Source organism: Carex rostrata, chromosome 13 (genome assembly GCF_964058835.1).
Source record: "Carex rostrata chromosome 13, lpCarRost1.2, whole genome shotgun sequence".
Classification (NCBI taxonomy): domain Eukaryota; kingdom Viridiplantae; phylum Streptophyta; class Magnoliopsida; order Poales; family Cyperaceae; genus Carex; species Carex rostrata.
The window spans coordinates 8,485,286-8,507,710 of record NC_135930.1 but is presented as its reverse complement, the minus strand read 5'-3'; the positions used below and the strand labels follow the sequence as shown (position 1 = coordinate 8,507,710).

General features: G+C 31.6%; 1 protein-coding gene and 1 long non-coding RNA gene across 4 annotated transcripts; one reads left to right on the top strand and one right to left on the bottom strand.

Moving 5' to 3' along the window:
* Positions 1-1,219: 1,219 nt before the first annotated feature.
* Positions 1,220-2,682, bottom strand: LOC144564448 (uncharacterized). Its single transcript, XR_013514632.1, has 2 exons — positions 2,394-2,682; positions 1,220-1,467 (listed from the first exon to the last, which is right to left on the bottom strand). It is a non-coding gene; the product is annotated as an uncharacterized LOC144564448 (long non-coding RNA).
* A 14,160-nt stretch (positions 2,683-16,842) lies between these two features.
* On the top strand, positions 16,843-20,845 carry LOC144564026 (uncharacterized). 3 transcript variants are annotated; one of them, XM_078313519.1, is made up of 5 exons: positions 16,843-17,072; positions 17,526-17,782; positions 18,335-18,596; positions 19,504-19,689; positions 20,260-20,845. In XM_078313519.1, the coding sequence occupies exons 2-5, from the start codon at positions 17,574-17,576 to the stop codon at positions 20,536-20,538; spliced, it is 936 nt and encodes a 311-aa protein (XP_078169645.1). In that variant the 5' UTR covers positions 16,843-17,072; positions 17,526-17,573; the 3' UTR covers positions 20,539-20,845. The 3 variants fall into 3 exon arrangements, with proteins under 3 accessions (XP_078169645.1, XP_078169644.1, XP_078169646.1); XM_078313518.1 differs by having other exon boundaries at positions 16,843-17,152; XM_078313520.1 differs by having other exon boundaries at positions 16,982-17,152; positions 17,556-17,782.
* Positions 20,846-22,425: the final 1,580 nt, after the last annotated feature.

Below are 22,425 nucleotides of genomic sequence, written 5' to 3'. Positions count from 1 at the left end.
GTTTAATTCTAATTTATTAGGGTGCTAATTAAAAAAAATTCGGTGGTTGTATATGAAATAACAAGTTGAAAATTGACGTCCATAATTTTACTTTTAATTACAAAAAATGTTATTCTTAAAATAAAACATTAGACGTGAAAATCATCTTTGGTTTTATATGAACTAATAAATTAAAAAATCAATATTGAGAATTTATCCACATCAATGTATTTTTTTTTTTGCAAGCTATCGATACTAGTCAAAATAGAAATCAATATGCCATGATTTTTTACGTGCATAGAAAAAATGATGCGTATGAAATCTTATTATTTAATTTAATTTTTTTGTTTTAAATTTTACTTTATTGAAGTTCTATAAAATAAAGGAAGAATAAAAGTACAAAAAATTGAGATTTATTGTGTTACACTTTCCTAGCGTGGTTAGGTGTCCGATCTTTCATATAAAAATAAAAATAAAAATACAAACAAACATGTCTTTTACAGATTTTCAAATTTGAACCAAATTTCAGGGATGAAAAAACAAACAATAAAATACATTTTTTCACTTTGGTTTACTGACAAGTCACAACATAGAAGCCCGTGTGCAAATTAAGGATAATTAATAACTTATTAAAACATTCAGCGGTTATATCGATATTGATATATATATAGGTCGTTGGTAGGTGAGACCTATGAAGCAATTAATTGAGGTATTTAACTCCATGGCAAAAAGGTTGTAAATGCGCAGTAAATGTTATCGGTGTACCGGTGGTACCTGTACAGGATTCTATTTATGATTTAATTAAGCTCGGCCTCTGCTCCGTGCTGAGACTGGTTACAGGTATAAGTGCGACTCTGCCGAATTTTTTATTAATAGAAAATAAATAAATAAAATATCGAAATACGGGATATGTTAGAAGTATTCTCGAGAAATAAGTAGAACGGTCCTAATTAACCCGTCCAACGGGATGGGTTTAATTATCCCGTCCGGATTAACAACCAAACCAACCAAACCAACCAAATTAACCAATTTGGCGGAGAAAAATTGAAAAAACGTGAGACGGTTCCATTACTCCCGTCCAGTGAAAATATATATATATATATATGGGACGGTTCCATTCAACCCGTCCAGGGTTAAAAAAAAAAAAATTGGGACGGTTCCATTAAACCCGTCCATGAATTAAAAAAATATATATATATGAGCTGCACACATCTCTCTCTTGCTTGCTCCTCCGTCTCTGCCTTTGTCTCTCTCTCATTTTTTTTTTTTTTTTTTTTTTTTAACCAATACAAAGTCATGGGTATCACCATCCCTGTTTTGTGCAGCTGGATCAGACCATTGCAAGATGAAAATGACAAATTCCCACAAAAATAGTTTGGGAATCAAACAGCAGATATCTCACCGGCGAAGCTGCAAGATCACTTACAGCCAGCCATATAAAATATAAGCACCTGTGCAATACAACAATGTTGCCTGTGTATCTCACCTCTACTAGATTACAGCTAGCTATATATAGGAATATGCTAGCATGTTATGCATAGCATAGAGCCTCTCCATGCAACGTCTTGGATTTTAACTTTTCAAAATTTTAACGGTCGATCCGAACCGTTCATCTTGTTCTCCATATTAATATGTGTTTGGGGACCAAATTTTACATTTTTTGGAATTTCTTTACTATTTCTTTAGATTTATTGAAAATCGCTGTTTTTTTATGGTCCAGATTTGCTGAAAACAGCGATTTTCAATAAATCTAAAGAAATAGTAAAGAAATTTCAAAAAATGTAAAATTTGGTCCCCAAACACATATTAATATAGAGAACAAGATGAACGGTTCGGATCGACCGTTAGGATTTTGAAAAGTTGAAATCCAAGGCGTTGCATGGAGGGGCTCTATGCTATGCATAGCATGCTAGCATATTCCTATATATATATATATAGAGTAAGGCTTGGGTGCTATGGATAGCATAGAGGGCTACAGTGCTACGGCTCAATATTTGAGTTTTTAAAATCCTAATAGTCGATCCGAACCGTTCATCTTGTTCTCCATATTAATATGTGTTCGGAGACCAAATTTTATATTTTTTGGAAATTTTTTACTATTTTTTTAAATAGGTAGAAAATCAAATATCTCAATGGTGCAGAATTTTTTAGATCAAGTGATTTTCTACTTATCTAAAAAAATAGTAAAAAATTTCCAAAAAATATAAAATTTGGTCTCCAAACACATATTAATATGGAGAACAAGATGAACGGTTTGGATCGACCGTTAGGATTTTGAAAACTCGAATATTGAACCGTAGCACCGTAGCTCTCTATGCTATCCATAGCACCCAAGCCTTACTCATATAGAGTAAGGCTTGGGTGCTATGAATATTGAACCGTAGCACCGTAGCTCTCTATGCTATCCATAGCACCCAAGCCTTACTCTATATATATATATATATACACACACACCACCTGTACATATCTGGATCTTTACAAGGCTGCGGCAGCTTCGGCCTCTGGCTTCTCCTCCCCTTTCATCATAAAACCAACATACAAATCTGATTGACTTGAGTCGCACCTAGGCAGAGTATTTTTTCTTCCTCCTTCCCCCTTCACCTTTACGAAAAAAACAAATTGTCTCCAGTTGGCTTCCTCCAACAAATTTTTGTTCAACCTCAGCTACGTGAAGCCGTGAAGGCACTTAGTCCCGTACCAGTCTCGCTTTTTTTAACGCCGGACGGGTTATATTATATCGTCCGGGATTTTTTTTTTTTTACTCCGGACGGGTCTGCTTGTACTGTCCGGGTTTTTTTTTGTTTTTTATTTTCCTTTCCGCTGAGTTTGATTTGATTAGCGTTGTCATTAATTACTTATACTCGGACGGAATAATTAGATCCGTCCCGCTGGACGGGTTTACTAAACCCGTTCTACTTATTTTTCGACAAAATCCAAAATCTATACCTTTTTTGATATTTTATTATTTTATTTTCTATTAATAAAAAATTCGGGCGACTCTGCAACGGTACCAAAAAAGATGAAACTAATTGTACTCGATACGCATTCCAATTGCGGTAAAATAGTTCATGTGCAAGAAACTACATCGAAATTAGAGAAGAAAAAAAGGGCGAAAAGAGAAATTTTACAAGAGCTTTTACACTGTTGACAAAGGATCCAAGAAGCTCCAGGATTGTTAAGCAACAGTGAAGCTACAAGCCTACAATGGAGAAAACTAGTGAAGACAAGTTCTCTGAGGTTACTATAAATATGTACAACCGTTTAAAATATTGTTACATAAAATTTAAAGAATTAATCTAATGTGCCAATAAACAAATCATAAAATTAAGATGATAATACTAATATTAGTACGAAGAGTTGTACTAATAAGACTTATAATTTTTGGGAAATGAAAACTTAGTAGAAAAAACCTAATTAACTACTAAAAGAAGGTTTTTATTATAATGATATTATATTCTAAGTTGGGCTAAGTTGCTTTGAGAAGTAAAGAGATTTTACTTTCCGCTTATATTTTTATATTCAAAGTTCAAATAGTCAATACGAATATTTCATAATCTCCATATTAAAATGTGTTTGGAGATCAAATTTTACATTTTTTTTTCTGATTTTTTTTATTTTTTTATTTTTTTTTAAATCATTGTTTTTCATAAGTTGTCACTATTTTTTTATTTAATAAAGAACACCTTTTTTTCAAAACACTGTTACTAATTTTCAGAATTTTTTTTAAATTATTTTTTTCAGTTTTTCGTACTTGTAATTATGTTATAATTCACAAAATAACATTATTATTTTATAATTCAATAGGTTCAGGAGGGAGGGCGAAGAGAGTAAAGGAGAGTATAATTAAATTTGAGTAAATTGACACTACTAGAATTTTGATTATTTGCATGGGACAAAAAATGTTCATTTGCATAGGATACCTATGCAATTGGTGTCAATTGCATGGGTATTTCATGCAAATAAGTTCATACAGTTGACCTCGATGGTAATGACACTCATTTGGATGGAGCCAAGCCTCCAATTTTATATATATATTTAAAGAAAATTCGAAGCCAAGCCTCCAATTTTATATTCAACAATGTATTTTTCTATCCAAATTTTTTCTTTTTTTCTTTATGTTTCTTCTTCTTAATTTAAAATTGAGGCTCCACGATATTTTAACAAAATAATGTCTCCGGTTCCTTTTAATATCATATCTAGCGGAAAAAAAATTAGTCTCAAGTCTTTATCGATATCACAACACGTTACAAATACATGATAATTATAAGTAACAGTTCACCTCGTCCAAACACAAACCTAACCTGCTAACCGCCAAACTTGCGCTTGTTTCGACTTCAAGATGATCCATTTCTTGAAAGGTTGAGACATGAAATGACACATCGAGTCAAACTCAAATTTGACCTGAACCTAAATGTTCACGGGCGACCCTAACAAGCCTAACCCTATCCTCTCTTGTATTTGCCAACAATAATTTTATGTAAATTGTATTTCAAAAAAACAAAAATAATAATTTTATGTAAATGGAAATATTAGTTTGTTTTTTATAATATTATTTATTTTTCAAATTTTCCTTTTAATAGTGAAAAAATGAACATACAAATTTAAGAAATTTAGAATTTGAAGGAATCGAATTCGTTTTGAATTTAAAATGATATATATATATATATATATATATTAAATGTATTTTAAATTCGAATATATATAAATCTATTTCAATTACAATAAGAGAATATGAATGTGAATGCGCATTCATTCGGATTGGATTTAATTTAGAAACAAAGGAGTAAAGTAGTTGCATGGGCATGGTATTGAGTTATTGTAAGGATCTCCAATTAATTATAATATATGACCTTCAAAACGTAATTGCAAGAGTAGATAGAAAACAGTTGCATAATTGCACATCGCAAATTTGCATGCAATACATGTTGTATGAGACTACTCTTGCAACAAATTTGAGGAATTTAGAAACACCATTTGTGAAAGGGCCCTCCTTACCTTACAACAAACTAGTGCTATGCATGCAATAAACTCAGATTCTTCAATGCATATGGCCATATAAAATACATTTGATCAAGACCAGAAGAAGAAACCAAAAATCCTTGGTATTACCTCCGCAAAAAAACATATAGCTTAGATTTAAAGGTAGTACCATACTACCATTTTCTTCCATTCCGTTGGCAGGCCTAACTTTCCTCGTGCCAGAAGAATAAATTTGTCAGTTTCTCAGAGAAATAAAAGAAATACTATTATAAATATCTGTAGAAATTCAACTCATACCAAACTTTTAGGTCAACTGTCTTGCATTCAATGATTCAATATCTCTTCTCTCTCTCTCTATATATATCCTAATTCCCTTGTCAGTTGTAACTCGGGCACCATTTCGATGCTTATTTTTTGTTCATGTATAACTTACAACACTATAATGCCAAAAGAAAGCATCACTTTTGTACTAGCATTTTTCCTTCTCATATCACATGCATTAGTATCAGATGCCAAAACGGTGAAAGCAGATCCTGGATCTGATATTACACAAAATCATCGTTTTCTGGCAAACTACTACAACCCTCGAAGTCCCCTGACATGCAACAATTACCCGAAAATGTGCCATCTCAAAGGAAGCCCCGGGCATGACTGCTGCAACAAGAGATGTGTCCATGTGAAAACCGACAACTTGAACTGCGGCAAATGCGGGAACAAGTGCAAGTTCGGCTGGGTTTGCTGTAGTGGGAAGTGTGTGAGTGTGATGTATGATCGGAGCAATTGCGGTTTGTGCAAAAACAAGTGCAAGAAGCACGGCGTTTGCCGATACGGGATGTGTAGCTATGCATCTTGAGTGTATTTTGTATTCGGTTTATATATTATTTTTATATTACATATATGATTGGTTAAATTACAAATAAGTTTCGTATATTCAATTAAATTGTAATCTTCTCATAATTCGTTGTCCTTTTGACAATGTAGAAAGGTTTTATAAAGAATGTATCTAAAAGATATTGTTGAGCATGAGAAGTAATTATTAATTTTAATTGTTAAACATCATCAATCACATCTATCATTTTTTATCAGTTTAATTAATATATGCAATCATTTCTATCATTTTTACAGCAATCATTGTCATTGGCAATTAAATAACCAAAACCTTACAAAAATAGTACTAGTATATAAAATAAAAAAAATAGTACTAGTATAGGATGGTTTTTCATCATATTTCATGCAAGCATTGTTACTTCCTGTTCTACTTATCAAACGCTAAGAAAGTGTAAAATGAATGTAGTTATTGAAAGAATGCTATGTTTACTTAATTTGTACTTTGTACTTTTTTCTTTTTGTTAGTTTTCTTTTGTATTCATATTTGTTAAATTCGTTTTCTTCTATTTTAATTCTATTTGAGATTTGTCTTGTTTCATTAAACGTACTCTATATATATTTTATATATATTCTACCAACTTTAAAAAAAGAAATTATTGCAATCTTCAAGAAAAGAGTATCAAGTCCAAACTTCTGAAAGGAAACAAGTAATATAGTGAAAGTCAATATGTCTCTTTGGCAAGTTATTTAATTGAACAAAGATACCAACTACCGCACACAGAAACTTGGCCCAAATATACTAGGCTATTAGATTTGGCCCAAATATATTTTGGAGAAATGAAGCACCCGCATTGTGCTTCCTTACCCTTTCAGGGCCCTATGGTAATTTTGCTTCCTTCGCCATTTAAGTGCCAAACGGGTCGGGTTTAGTTCAAGAAAGAGTCCAAGAAGGAGAGGATGGGAGATAGTTAACCAGTGCTGTATGTGTAAGGCAAATTCCGAGACAGTACGGCACCTTTTTAGTACGTGCCAGTATGCCAGAATGTTAAAAATGCGTCTAATTGGTTATATTCCGGAATTGGGGCAATGTCATCACTTCAGAAATGGGAACTATAAACAGGCTATGTTAAGCTCTCAATCTAGCAAAACTAGGCAAGTGCAGATGGCGATGGTGTTTGTGTTATGGAGAGAAAGATGCAACAGAACATTCAATGAGCACCATCAAACAGTAACGCAAACAGCGCACGAGATACTGTCAGAGATAGCGATTTGGTTTCAGGCACAGTAAAACCCGCATATGGTAACTGGTACAGAGGGATTCTCGGGTTGCTGGTAAAGAAGGCTGCGTTAGGTTCTGGTACAGAGAGCTGTGTTGTTTCTGACTTCTGTCCCTTATTTTGCTTCCTTCTTTTAATTATTGTTTTATGTTTATTTTCTTTGTTTTGTATTCTGTAATTGGACTTGACACTCCTGGTGTCTTTTTTAATGAAATCTAGGAGCTTGACTCCTAAATTTTAATCAAAAAAAGAAAGAGTCCAAGAAGAGTGACGCGTTGATCTGTGTGCTTGGTATTTATCATTCCTGTTTACAGGGGAAAAAAACAATTAACCTATGACCAAATTTCACCTTCCTTTGATCGGCCGGATTTAGATATATTGGAAGGGTGAATAAGTTATTCTTATGATTTTAAAATTTTAATTATATTTATTTAAATTAAATTAAATTTTATTTGACTTTTTATATAGTCCAGCTTCTTCCAAGAAATGTTAAATGTTTACTTGTAGCATAATGGTTAGAGCACTATTTTGTAATTTCAAATTTCACTTACCACATATTGCATTTTAATTTTCAGTCATTTATTAAAAAAAATTAATTCACACATTGATAGAACTCTTAGGAGTAAATTTTGATGAACTTTCTCCAATCATGCTGAACAAAATATTAAAATCTTATTTCTGTGTGGTAGCTCGCATATTCGAAATTCAAAAGAAACAACTAATTTTGAATATTAAATAGTTGGGTGACTTGGTCTCTAATTTTTACTCCAAAAATTATAAAATATTATTTTAATTAATGGGTGTAAATTCTACAGTTTTACTAATTGATATGCATCCATTATAATTAAGCTAGGCTACAATGTACACATATCTAAACCTTAAGTTAGGGGTGTAAACAGATCGGATATTATCCAATTTTGTCCGAATTCGAATCCAAAAAATTATTTAAATTATCCAATCTGTATCCGTATCCGAGACCATATGTATCCGTATCCTTATTCGAAAAATTATAGCAGATAAGAATACTATAATATTTTTGAATAATTATATGAAACCCCCCACTCCCATCCCCCCATTTTTCCCGCACTCTCTCTCTTCCTTAACTGCCATATATCCTCTCACTAATTTCGCTAGAAGTTTCCTTTTATCCCCGCATTAAATTAAACTGTCATTTAATACCAATCCCCGCATTAATTATGTCTTCCTCTAATAACAATTCCCGTATTAATTATTCCTTTAAAAACAATATCCGCATTAATTATACTGTTATCTAATAACAATCTCCGTTAATAAATGCTTATCTGTTAATTGATGTTCAAAAAAGTATTTATTATTATTTCTGAGAAGTATTTACCCTTGTAACATAGAGTATTTATCCATGTAACATAAAATATTTATCATTATGTCTGAGAGTATTTATATTGATGTTTTACTGTAAGTTGCAATTATGTCTGAGAAGTATTTATCTATGTAATACAAAATATTTATCCATGTAACATAAAGTATTTATCATTATGCATGAGAGTATTTATCATTGATGTTTTACTGAAAGTTGCAAGTATGCATGAGAAGTATTTATCCATGTAACATAAAGTATTTATCCATATAATGTAAAATATTTACCCATGTAACATAAAGTATTTATCATTATGTCTCAGAGTATTTATCATTGGGTGAGGGGATTGTTTATTTAATGGTCTCCAGTTGTGCGGGGATGATTCAAAAAACAAAGAAATTTTGTGCGGGGACAATTAATGGATTGATTTATTCTTTCATAAATAGAGATCATTGCATAGGGTTTAATACCTGACAAATTCAAATTAAATACTTTGATGCTTCAAGTTAAATATTAACAGTTTTTTAAACGCTCATTAATGATTGAGCGATCCCCCCATATTTAATGGTCCCCAGTTGTGTGGGGACGATTCAAAAAAAAAGAAAATTTTGTACGGGGACAATTAATGGATTGATTTATTCTTTCATAAATAGAGATCATTGCAGAGGGTTTAATACCTGACAAATTCAAGGTAAATACTTTGATGCTTCAAGTTAAATACCCGCAGTTTTTTAAATGCTCATTAATGATTGAGCGGTCCCCCCATGTTTTTTTTGGCAGTATCTGCGGGGATAAATGCGGGGTGGAAGCTGCAGGGATTGTTATCAGCGTCCAATATTTTTAACTATCCGTAACTATCTGTATCCAACCGTTTACATCTCTAAACCACAACAAATGTATTATATGTTCTTAAATTGATTTATTAAATTACTTATTCATACCAATGATTTATTAAATTGCATATACATATATATTTTGATGAATAATATAACACTATGACATAAGTAGTGACTAATGTTTTGATAATATGATTTATGTTTAGTAATCAACAAACTTATTATGAAAAATATTACATTTAATTTATGAATGAAAAAATTATATTTAAATATTGATAATATGATATGAAAAACACTATGAGATGATTAGTGAATAATGTTTTGATAATATGATATTTTGTTTTGTAATTCACAAACTTATTATGAAAATATTAGATATAATATCCATATTCATCCGATATCCGATCCGTATCCGTAGCGTTTAATATCCAGTCCGTATCCGTATCCAAAAAATTATAACGGATAAGAATACAATTTGACCACTATCTGATTTGTATCTGACCGTGTACACCCCTACCTTAAATTCATACAAACATATTCACATAATAAATTCATTCAAGCGGCCGAAATTAGCAAATTCTCATAATATTTGTTACAAATGCTTCCTCAAGCGGCCGAAATTTTTATTTATGCCATAACAAAATAAACTTTTATTTATTTGAGGAGAATTCCACATTTACCCAGACCGTCAAGTCAATCTGCGGCTTCATTTTTAAGAGTTGTATTTTAGCTTGGTGGCCCACCAAAAATCCAAAAATACACTCTATTATTAAATATATTTAGGTTTTGAGAAACCTCAAAAACAATCCACGGCTCTTCAAGAATGGAGTCGCAGACCGGCTTGACAGTCTATAGATATGGAATTCCTCGTATTTTGAGATGTTTTAGTTTATTTTTTCAAAATATATAAATAAAAATTTCGGATCAAACGACACATTTTTACAAGAGAGAAAAGCAGTCTTAGGATTGGTTTCATTTTTTATATTTATTGGTGTGGGGAGCATAAATTCGTCCCTCCACCATTTTGTACTGTTTTATTTTTATCTTCAATTTTGTATTTCAAATTTAGATTATGCAGATCAAATATAGATTAAAATTTATGATATGTCATTTATAAATTAATAAGATTATAGTTAATACAGGTCAAATCTACTTAAGGTAGGGGTGTACACGGTCAGATACAGATCAGATAGTGGTCAAACTGTATCCTTATCCGTTATAAATTTAAATTTAAATCCATAGACCATAATATCCCCAATCTGAAGTAAATAGATCCGATTAAACTATTAAACTATGTATATTAAATAGCTCGTTTAAAATTTAAATTTTCACGACTACAAATTAAAAATATATATTTAGTCTTTTATAAAGCTGAACTCAGAGGCAAGGCAGTAGTACCCAAAGATGGCTGAGTAAATCCTAATTTTTTTTTAAAAAGGTAATTAGAAAATTTACTAAAATATTTATTTTATATGTCTCAGCCCTCATTGATAATACAAAAAATTTAGAGGGTATATGTATAAGAGTAACGTCAATTTCACTTGCTTTGATAGTTTAGTTCTCTAACTTAGCACATCACGTGACTGAGGAAATAAAAATATCTCACTTGAAAACTTGAAAAATTGTTTAATACAGGGTTGTAAAAAACGTTCGTTTAGACCGATTAATCGTCTGATTAGTCGTTGGCGGTGATCAAACCGTCAAGGAATTTTCCGATAAATCGGCCGATTTTTTCAAATTATGACCGATTATTCCTGATTATTCTCAATTAATTACTTAGCGGTACCATGTCCGTCCAATGAGCGCGATACCGTTATTTACAACACTGGTTTAATATAGAGAGGTACAAACTAAAATAGAAAAACGACAACGTGCACATCATGGTTACCGAAAAAATAAAAAGTTATTGTAATTTTAGAAGAACTAAAAAAGAAGTTATAAGAATAGAAAGCAAAGGAAATAGCAATGACGGATAAAAAAGTAACAAATTAGTTTATGAGGTTAAAAAAATTCAAAATTAAGAAAGATAAAATTAACTGCTACTCTTTCTGTCACAACTAGGGCTGGCAAAAAAATTCGAGGTTCGTGATTCGATTCGGGTTTGATTCAGGTTTGATTCGAGTTTAATTCGATTCGAAATGGGTTTGAATTGAAACGAACCAAATCAGGTTCGGTTCGGAATTAATTCAAACCAAACCCAAACCTAGCCTGGTTCGATCGAAATGGGTTCGATCATTTTTATGGTTCAAATCTCATAATAACATCGGCCGTCCATTTACCTGATGAAATTAAAATTCAAGATAGAGAGTCATAATTTAACTTAGTCGACACTCCCTCGCTCTCAAATCTCAATAACCTAGTTCTCTCTCCACCTCTCCCTAACTCACTCTCCCTCTAGCTCTAAAATCTAGCTGACGCTCTCGGCGACTGGCTGTCTCTCCGGTTGTCACTCCTCTCTCCGGACTAGATGACTGTCTCTCCTCTCTCTTCGGTCGTCTCTCATAGTTCATACCAGGAAAGCCGTCTCTGATGTATTTTTTCATGAACAATTTTTCAACTTAAAAACACTCATTTCATAGTTCATGCCGGTAAAAGGAAGCCATGTGAATTGTCCCGCGAGAAAAAATTAATGTATAAACTACCGGTATAACTAGGACTGCTAAAAATAATTTAGTTCGTGATTCGATTCGGGTTCGATTCGAAAAATGTGTAGTTCGAAATGGGTTGGGTTCGAAACAAATCAAACCAGGTTCGGTTCGAAATTAATTCAAACCAAACTCAAACCTAAGGTAAGTTCGGTTCGGTTCGGTTCGGTTCGTTGCCACCCCTAGTCACAACTGGTACTACAGAACGAGCTCTTTCAGCCATGAAACTCGTTAAAACTGGACTTCGAAACAAGATGGGTGATGAGTTTCTTAGAGATTACATGCTTGTTTATATCGAGAATGAAATATGATGTATAGGTCTAATAAGATTAGCTCAAATGAGATTATTGCATAATTTGATCTTTTAGAAAACATAGATCTAAATTTAAATAATATAAAAAAAAATATGATGTATGAATATGCTATGTTTTTTATTTATTTTGTTAAACATATCATTTATTAGTGTTAATTTGTTAATTATTATAACTTTTATAAAATCAAATAGTGAAGAATCATATTATCTTGTATTTTATTTTGATTTTGATTTTAATTTTTTTAAATATATGATGTTTGATCGGTTACCTCCTCTATACTCAAAGTTGAGTTGTGCCCCTAGCTGAACTATATAAACTTTAAAAAAAATTAATTAAATCTTGATATACATAATTAAAATTTTAAAATTACAGGAATGACTAATTATCTCCCGCCTTGACTCAAGCCGCATAGATTTACACCTATATTTTAGGCTCATACTATTTTACAAACAAAGACAATAAACATTTGTTTAATATACAGATAGAGAGAGAGAGTCGGACTATGGTATATTGCAATGTGTAGTCTCTCTTATACATTAGACTATAAATAGTTGGTTTTGATTTTCAAACAACCGATTTGAACCGTTCAATTTGATATACATATTAAAATGTGCTTGGATACCAAATTATATAATTTTCGGAAATTGTTTGCTATTTTTTTATAATTTTTGAAAATCACTGTTTTTCTATGGTCCAAAATTTTTTAAAATATAACGATTTTCAAAAAATTCTAAAAAAAATAGTAATAAATTTAAAAAAAATATATAAAATTTGGTCTCTAAATATACTTTAATATGGAGGATATATTGAGCCCTTTATATATACTGTTTGAATTTCGAATTCAACAATTTATAGCCCAATGTACAAGAGGGGCGATGCACTATAGCCCATATATAGATATCAGTTGCGGTAAGATTAATTATTATAAATTTCTCATAGTATATATAATGGCGTTTAATTATTGAAGTAGTTATAATGTCATCTTCCTGGTCTTAATTTCATAGTAGGCTATGTGTCAACTCCACAATTATAATATCTCTACTATTTTGATTTGCCAATAATGCCAACTTGCATGGACTTTGATAGTACAAGTAATCGTCAGTTGAAACAACAATATCTTGTGGGAATAAAATAACTATTATAGAAATTAATAGGAGAAAACAGACATGCACTATTGTTGTCATGTCTCTTTCAACATTTTTTTATGGCCCCATAACATGAGGTTAATCAACAACTAATTATTTCACTAACAGTATCCCATCTGCATGAAAATTTGCTGTCGCTAGCTGCAATTAGCAATTCATTTGTCAAATAACTCTGATTTTTTTTTTTCATAGTGATATATCCTTTTGATGTTTTTTTTTTTTTTTTGTAACGGGTTATAGACCGCAGAAATTCTCATCCAGAAATACAATGACAAATATATATAGATGCATCACACGTAAGGTAGGCGGGTTTCAACGGTTCGGATTCGTCATTTGAAATCGATTTGATGAGTTTTAGAGTTAAGCTCACCAAAATTTTGGTGAGCTTAAGAGCACCCTAGTGTTACTCTAAACAGTTCTTATTAAATACATGTTTAATAATTAATTAGATAATTTTAGTGCATATCTATCTAATAACTTTCGTAATATTGTTCAAACTAAGGCAATTTTATATGTATTTTTATTATTTTTGCAAAAAATAATATATCAGGTTTGGACTAACAGAATTTTGATGGATGGCCAAATAGGATACATGCAATATCATTAAATCATTAATGGCGCATCAGCACACTATTAATTTTGATTATCTGGACAATATTAATTATGTTATTATGTTAACCATCAAATAATAAATGGACGCAATGGCATCACACATATGTACACTAACATTATTCATTTTTTTTCTTTTATTTAAAAAAAATGAGAATTGAATCCTCAAATTTCATTAATCAGATGAAGAAGTTCAACCTATATATCACAAACGGTGACCGTCATAGTTGCATGTTAAATGTAGGAAAATAAAATGTGGAATTTTAAATGACTCAGTTTTGTAATGTTACTTTTTATTTTATTTTAACCTATAATATCTTCTTGTTTTTGATACCATTTATTTTCAAAATGTTTGTACTTGTACATATTTTCTAATATAGTTAAAAGTAAAATACTATGATACTGTAAACTTGATCTCCATACGCAATATGAAAATTTTATATTATTGATTCTCATTAATGTTTGATATCTATAACATGAAAGTCTGACTCGGCATTCAGGGGCGGATCTACTGTAGCATAGGAGGGGGCAGCCCTCCCCCCCCCCCCCCCCCCCCCCCCCCGGCCCCTCCTAGATTTTGAGTTTTAGTGGTGATCTATTGGTACCGATTGACTTTGTCATTCCCTGAAAATTTTTTTGCTCCCCTCTGAATGTTTGATTTATAATTCGGATTAAATTTAGTGTTAAAATCAAAATAAATTTCTTGAATTATGATTGATAATATTAATTATAAGTTAGAGTATTGAAAAATATAAGTCAAAACATTGTTTTTTTATCGAGTACCCAATTAGTTAATGAATTAAATCCGATAAACTATTTAAACTCGATTCGATATTTTTTTATCCTCCCCTGACGAAAATCCTGAATCCGCACCTGTCGACATTTACCTAATTGCCTTGTCTCGTATGTACAACATAGTAATATCATTTTTTTGAGAGAAATAGTAATATCATTTTCTTATCAGCAAATTTACATATTTAACTGCAATATCGCGTGATTCTTCTTTTATATTCAGCAAACACAAGCAGCCTACTTATAAAATGCATTTCGTTTGCATGCCAAATTGCCAATAGCCAAATTTTCAAATACTTCGAAAGAAGCTACAGTATTATCTTCGTGCAATTGATTGATTATTTTATTTAACGCATATTCTTCTACCTGTAACAAAAATTTAATCGAATTTAAACAAGGAGCAACCAGTAATTAATATCAATATTAAAAATCTAAAGAAGATAGCACTCGACCGACAGTTCGTGCTCCTTCATGCTGTAAGAATGATGTTTGCTCTTGGATCATGTATCTACTTGTGAACCAACCTTTCTTTGACATGGCTGTTTGCTCGAATACTCTTAAACCAGGTCCATGGAAAACAAATACTCTTTTTTCATGTTTCCTTTATCATCTCCAATTCTTTCCGGTAGATACCGACAAATATACGAAACCATCACCTGCATTTATAGAGAACACGAAACAGCAATCCAGGATTTTTCCAGCCGTTATTTTACATTCATTTTTGATACACCGTCAGAAGTTTATGTTGGTTGTTTTGTCTCCGATAGCAGATCTTATCGAAAGGTTGACGCACTTTGTTTAAAGGTTGATTCTCTCTGTTTATATTCTTTGGTGTTGTATGTAGTGCCTCACTCTCCACATCAGCTTATAGCAAGTTAGCAACTAGCTCCCTCTCACTGTGAAATAACAAGGGTTATATTCTTGAATCTAGGTTCTTAAAATGTAGATTACAATCTCAATTTAATTAATTTATCATAACTTTTGGAAATTTACACACTTCTAAAATTTCCTTATGTCCATTTTCAATATTATATTAAAGGACTGTTCACGAATCATTTGCTTGATTATGGATTGTTTAAAATTTCATAAATTTTACGGATAATACACAATTTATACTTATTCATAAAATTTACATTTTGATGTTTGTTTTTTTTCTTAAGATGATACATAATTTGCATTAAAAAACAAATCAATGCTAAAAATTATGTATTATAATTATGAGTTTGAAATCTTATGAAATAATTTTCAAATTCTAATATGTTATCACGATTTTTTTTTAAACAAAAATAATATAAATGCTAACATAAAAAGTAGTGATGCCTATTTCGATTTTTTCAAATGAATAACAATAAAATCTCTTTTTAAAAATATTTCATAATATTATGTCTATTTTCTATGTGCATGCTCCAAAAATATTATACATGAACTTCAATTTTCAGACAACTAAAATTTAGCACTAAAATAAAATAATTAGGGTATTCAATGAATCACAAGACACACATATGCATTAAGATATTACTTGTAAAAGTTATTATCAATATAAACATAAATATGTCAAATATTTAAAACAAAAGTATACTTTCCTTAACCAAATATCTGACAGATATTGTTGTCATTCAATAGACAAAATATATATATATAGAGAGTTAGGCTGGGGTGCTATGGATAGCATAGTGGCCTCTATGCTACGGCTCAATATTCGAGTTTTCAAAATTCAAACGGTCGATCCGAACCGTTCATCTTATTCTCCATATTAATATCTGCTTGGAGACCAAATTTTACATTTTTCTGAAGTTTTTTACTATTTATTAAGTATTTTACAAAATTGTTGATCCAACGGTGGCTGCACAAAACAGTAAAACCGTTGGATTAGCGATTTTCAAAGTGGCTTAATAAATAGTAAAAAAATTCAGAAAAATGTAAAATTTGGTCTCCAAGCAGATATTAATATGGAGAATAAGATGAACGGTTCGGATCGACCGTTTGGATTTTGAAAACTCGAATATTGAGCCGTAGCATAGAGGCCACTATGCTATCCATAGCACCCCAGCCTAACTATATATATATATATATATATATATATATATATATCAGAAGTAGCAAAGTACGATGACAGCATCATGTTCCATTACAACTACGAACCACAGAAAATCAAAACTTTGTTTCTTGCGTTTCTTCCTTTTTCCTTTCTTCTCTCCTTGCTCTCTCTTTTACTAGGAGCACACTCTCTCTTTTCCTTCCTCTTCCACCCTCCCCGCTCCTCTATAATTCTATCCCCAATTGGGAAAGCAAAACAACAATTCAATTAGGGGCGGGATTCTTCTCTAATAGGTGCGTTTTTGCTTCATTAAATTCCTTTAATGCAGAAATCCTGTTCTACACTCTGTTTCCAGTAGCAAATTGTTAAAACGGTGAGTTTATTTTATCATATTCATATCTTGTTCAAATTTCCAGCATGTTTACAATTTGTCTGTTACTCTTCGAATTATGGAGAATAATTTAGCTGTTCATGTTTATTATACGTCATAAAGAAAGCTGAATTTTGGTGCAATTTGTTATTTAGTACCTTATAGTATTAAACCTCTTCAATTTAGGACCTAGTATAGTTCAAGTCAAATGTATAATTTTAATTTTCCAAATTTCTTATCAGTCTACAATTTAATTATCAAAATAATTCCAAGGTGAAGGTCTTTCTCCAACTCCAACTGCTGAAATTTATTTTGATAAACAAAAATATCTCATTGATCTCTCTCTCTCTCTCTCTCTCTCTCTCTCTTTTTGCAGATAAACCCTCTCTGTGGCCATTAATCACAGTCAATAAAATCAAAAATCATGCATGCCAAGTCAGAGTCTGATGTCACCAGTCTGGCACCCTCGTCGCCTCGATCGCCAAAACGGTCTCAGGCTTACTATGTGCAGAGCCCATCCCGTGATTCACACGATGGTGGAGGCTACAAGTCTTCGTCAATGCAAGATACGCCGGTTTTCAATAGCCCGAACGAGTCACCGACACATCCTTCATCCTTCGGGCCCCACTCCCGGTACGTATCATTTGCCCTGTTCTACGGGCATTTCAATCATCAAAAAAAAAAAAAAAAAAAATGTCAAGATAGAAAATAATAAGGTGAAGGCAAATTATTTTTACTTTTTTCTATTCTGTAACTTCTGTTGCATACTTGGCTTAAATAGTAGTGTATATATAAATATAATTTTTTTCTACTTAGAAGAATTTGTTAATTAACAGTACTATGGTTAATACAGGTTATAGCCTATAGGTAGGACATACCTTATAACCTTAATTTGAGACACTATTTATTTAGATTAATCTGGAAAGCAACCCCCCAACCCCCAATAATATATATAAATTAATAATAAGCAAAAAAATAAAACAAAATAAAAAACTTAAAAAAGAAATTAGAAAATTAGAAAAACTTAAAGAAAAAATTGACTCATACAGTACCCAGATTCCAGGTCACAAATGAGAAAGCTCACACATGCCTGGATAGTGATATCTGACCTGTTGCCTGCATGTAGTGTATTGATATCTATGATTAATTAATAGAAGTTAATAACAAAATTTATTTTGCGTGCAGGACTTCATCTCTAAGCCGATTTTCCGGAAACCTTCGGAAAGGTGGTGGTGGGGGGCGAAAGGAGACAGTGAATGAGAAAGGGTGGCCTGAGTGTAACGTGATCGAGGAAGAGGGATCATATGATGAGCTTGATGGGGACGGCACACTCAGCACACGTTGCCGTATTTTTCTCTTTTTTATCGCTTTTATCTTGTTCTTTGCATGCTTGTGCCTTATCCTTTGGGGTGCTGCCCGGCCGTACAAAGCCGATGTTATTGTCAAGGTTTGTTTCTTGTGTTCTTTATCATATATTACAAGGATTTATGGGCTTAATTGATTCTTTGGTACCCTTTTTTAAAAAAAAAAAAAAAAAGACTTGATAGTGGCTACCAAGGTTCTTTGATACCAATTTCAATTTCAAATTTTCAATGTATTGAGTCATGATATTATGTTTGTGTATATTGCTACCAGACACATGGATTACAATATAGGGTATATTTTGTATTTCATATGGTGTGTATTTCCAGGGGCAGACCCAGTATAGAACCAGGGGGGCAGCCCCCCCTCCCCCCCGAATTTCGAGCTTTAGTGGTGATCTATCGGTACCAATTGATTTTGTCTCTCCTGAAAAAAATTGTCTCCCTCTAAATGTTTGATTTGTAATTCAGGTTAATTTAGTGTTAAAATCAAAATCATTTTTTTTGAATTATAATTGGTAATTAGAATTATAAGTTAAAGCATCATAAATTATAAGTCAAAACATTGAAAAATATAAGTTAAAGTATTGTTTTTTATCGAGTATCCAATTAGTTATGGGTTTAAATCCGATAAGCTATTTAAACCCGATTCGATATTTTTTGCCCCCCTTGACGAAAATCCTGGGTCCGCCCCTGCATATTTCTTTGCTTAGTTAATTATTGCGTGTTTATTCGTTTTTTTTTTTTTTTTTACTTGAAACAACCGTTTCTATATGTAAGATACCTGGCTCAATTGATGGTCTAATATAAAGTCCTGTTCCAAACTTAACGGGAAAAAAAAACATGAAAATCGGGTATTCTACTAATAATAAAAAAGAATATATGAAAATCGGGTACTCTCGGTATTCTACTAATAATAACTACAAAAGTTAGATGAATTAATAATGTCAAATGTATATGTTCTTGAACTATGCAACTTTCTTTGGATTGCAGAGCCTGGCTGTTAGTAACTTTTATGCGGGAGAAGGCACCGATAACTCCGGTGTCCCCACCAAGATGATGACAGTGAACTGTTCTTTATTAATAAATGTGCACAACCCTTCAGGAATGTCTGGTATTCATGTCAGATCTAGCCCTGTAAACCTCGCCTTTTCAGAGATTACTATTGCTACCGGCGAGGTAATGCTCTTTTAGTTGCACCATTTGTTTCTTCATTTCTTTGCTATTATAATATATTCCAGTTGACGGGGGTTAAAATGCCTCATTGTTTCTGTGCCCCAATTATACCTCACATTCTTATTTCTATTTTTGGGAACAATCGATCCGATCCGTTCAACATGATCTTCATAGTAAAAATGTGCTTATAAACCAAATTTTCTATTTTTTAGATTTTTTTTTTACTATATTTTTAGATAGATACAAAATCATTATTTTTCAAAAAATTATGGATCATCCAAAATCAATGATTTTGTACCTATTTAAAAAATGGTAAAGAAAATCCAAAAAGTTTAAATATTTTTTTGGTCTCCAAGTATATTTTAATATGGAGATCATGTTGAGTGGTTCGGATTGAATGTTTGGATTTTGACAATGGAGATAAGAAATTTGAGGCATGATTGAGGCACAAAAACAATGGAGTATTTTAACCTTGCTCATTCCGGAACTTGCATTTTCTTTCAATTTGTTGCATTAACTAAACTAAAATTCTAAGGGTGTTACTCTTGTGTTTTACCTCAATTATGTCATCAGTTAAAGAAATACTACCAACCGAGGAACAGCCATCGAACAGCGAGTATAAATCTACATGGCGAAAAGGTTCCTCTGTATGGAGCAGGGGCCGGATTGACGCTCTCTAGCACTGGCGGCTCGGTCCCGCTAACTATAAATTTTACTATCATCTCACGCGGGTATGTAGTTGGGGAATTAGTCAAGGTGACACACAAAAAACATGTGTCATGTCATCTGACCATCGATTCGAAGAAGTCGAAGGTAATCAAGTTCTCAAAGGATTCATGTACCTATGAGTGAGATTTTGTTGTGCAATTTATAGGAGTTTGGTTTAAACTTATATATAGCCTGTTTAATTATTTATTGCAATGCAGTAAAATATGTTTAATGTATCATTTGGGGGTGATATTTGAGAGTTGTGTAAAGTATATCTATTAGACGGAATTTAAATTTTAAAAAATGCCTTGTCTTTCTTTTTCTTTTATTTTGTAAAATATTTCTTTTGAATATCAGTCAAGTAAATTTCCTATTAACAAATATATTTCCACTTATTAGGTGGAGACATCTCATATTTGTAAAACCTAAAGAAGAAAGGAAGCTTATTTTTCAAATTAATTTCTCACCTTGGTTTGTTGTTCTTAATAACTCATCTGACATAGAAGAAATTGTTCTAATCAAAACTAGTGCACAAACAGAACCAACATTTTTGTACAATCCAACCACTGAAAAGGTAAAATACTAAACTTGATCCGAGAATTAAAGTAGGGGACCTGATTCCTTACCAGTCACAGCACCTCCTTTTTTTTCTTTTCTTTTTTTATGAAAAGCCCTTAGGCGTTCAGCACCTCCTTTCGGTAGGCAGTGGTTACAGAGCGCATGCACATGCACATCCCAAATTAACATTCTAAAATTATTGTAGGTCACTGGTCACAGTCCAAATCTAAAAGTACTGAAGGATCGGATGTATAGGGGAATATTTTTTCTATAAAAAAAAGTATAAAGGAAGAAAGAGAAATAAAAAAAGTAACTATTGTTTTTTATTGGTAGAAAGATCTTCTAACATTACAATATTAGAATTGGTACTAATTCCACCGATAAAAAAAAATTCAATATTATTAGAATCAGTACTAATTTCATCGATTCTAACTCGGTTTTTTTCCCTCTGTTAAAAACTTAAACTATAAAAAGATATAATATTTTAAGATATGAAAAAAAATGAGTTAAGATCTGTAAAATTAGTACCGATTCTAACATTGGATTTTTTTTTTTTTTATCGGTGTCTCCTACCGATATTTCTACCAATAAAAAAATACGCTTACTTTTTCTATTTCTCTCTTTTTAAAAAAAAATATTTTATATATAAAAAAAATTCATGTATAGAGCGACTTCTAAAAAATTCATGTATAGACCATTCAACCAAATCATTTCAAGGTTGCTCGCAAAACCCAATATTATTTGCCGGTCAAGTTCAACTTTCTATATTAATCTAGGAAATATGACACATATCCAATTTGGTAAATCATCAAATCTCGTTAGTTACAAGCCTTTTTTGTTGCAAATATCTGCTCGAGTCTCGAGAGCAATCTGTTGGATTTCTCGAAAGCAAAAGGTGACACAGGAATTATGCAGATGATAGTAAAATGAGGATGTTCAAATGTTTTTATTTTTTGTGTTTTTATTATATTTTTATTTTTAAAAATTTAAATAATTTAAAGTTTAAAACTTAAACATCAAAATAAAACTGTTAGATATGATCTATGTTATTTTCTCTATGTGCTTATACAAAATTATCACATTTTGATTTTGCTTTTATGTTAATTAATAAGTTAAAAAATTAATATTTAGAAATTATCCACATTAATATATATTTTTACAAGCTTAAGATGACAACCAAAACAAAGTTGAAATGCTATAATTTTTTTACATCTGCATAGATAAAATGATGCAGTTCATATCCAACGGTTTTATTTTGAATTTTAATATTCAAATTTTAAGTTATTAAAGTTTTTAAAATGGAGGCATGTTGGAACGGAGGTACAAAAAAATGGAGGCAATAGAGAAAATTTACGCAGAGGATTACCGTTGTATCATTGTATGCGAATATGTGATCTCCAGTGGGGACCCACCCGATAGACCGGATAAACCTGATCCGATTATTATAATTAGAAATGGATTCAATTTTATTCA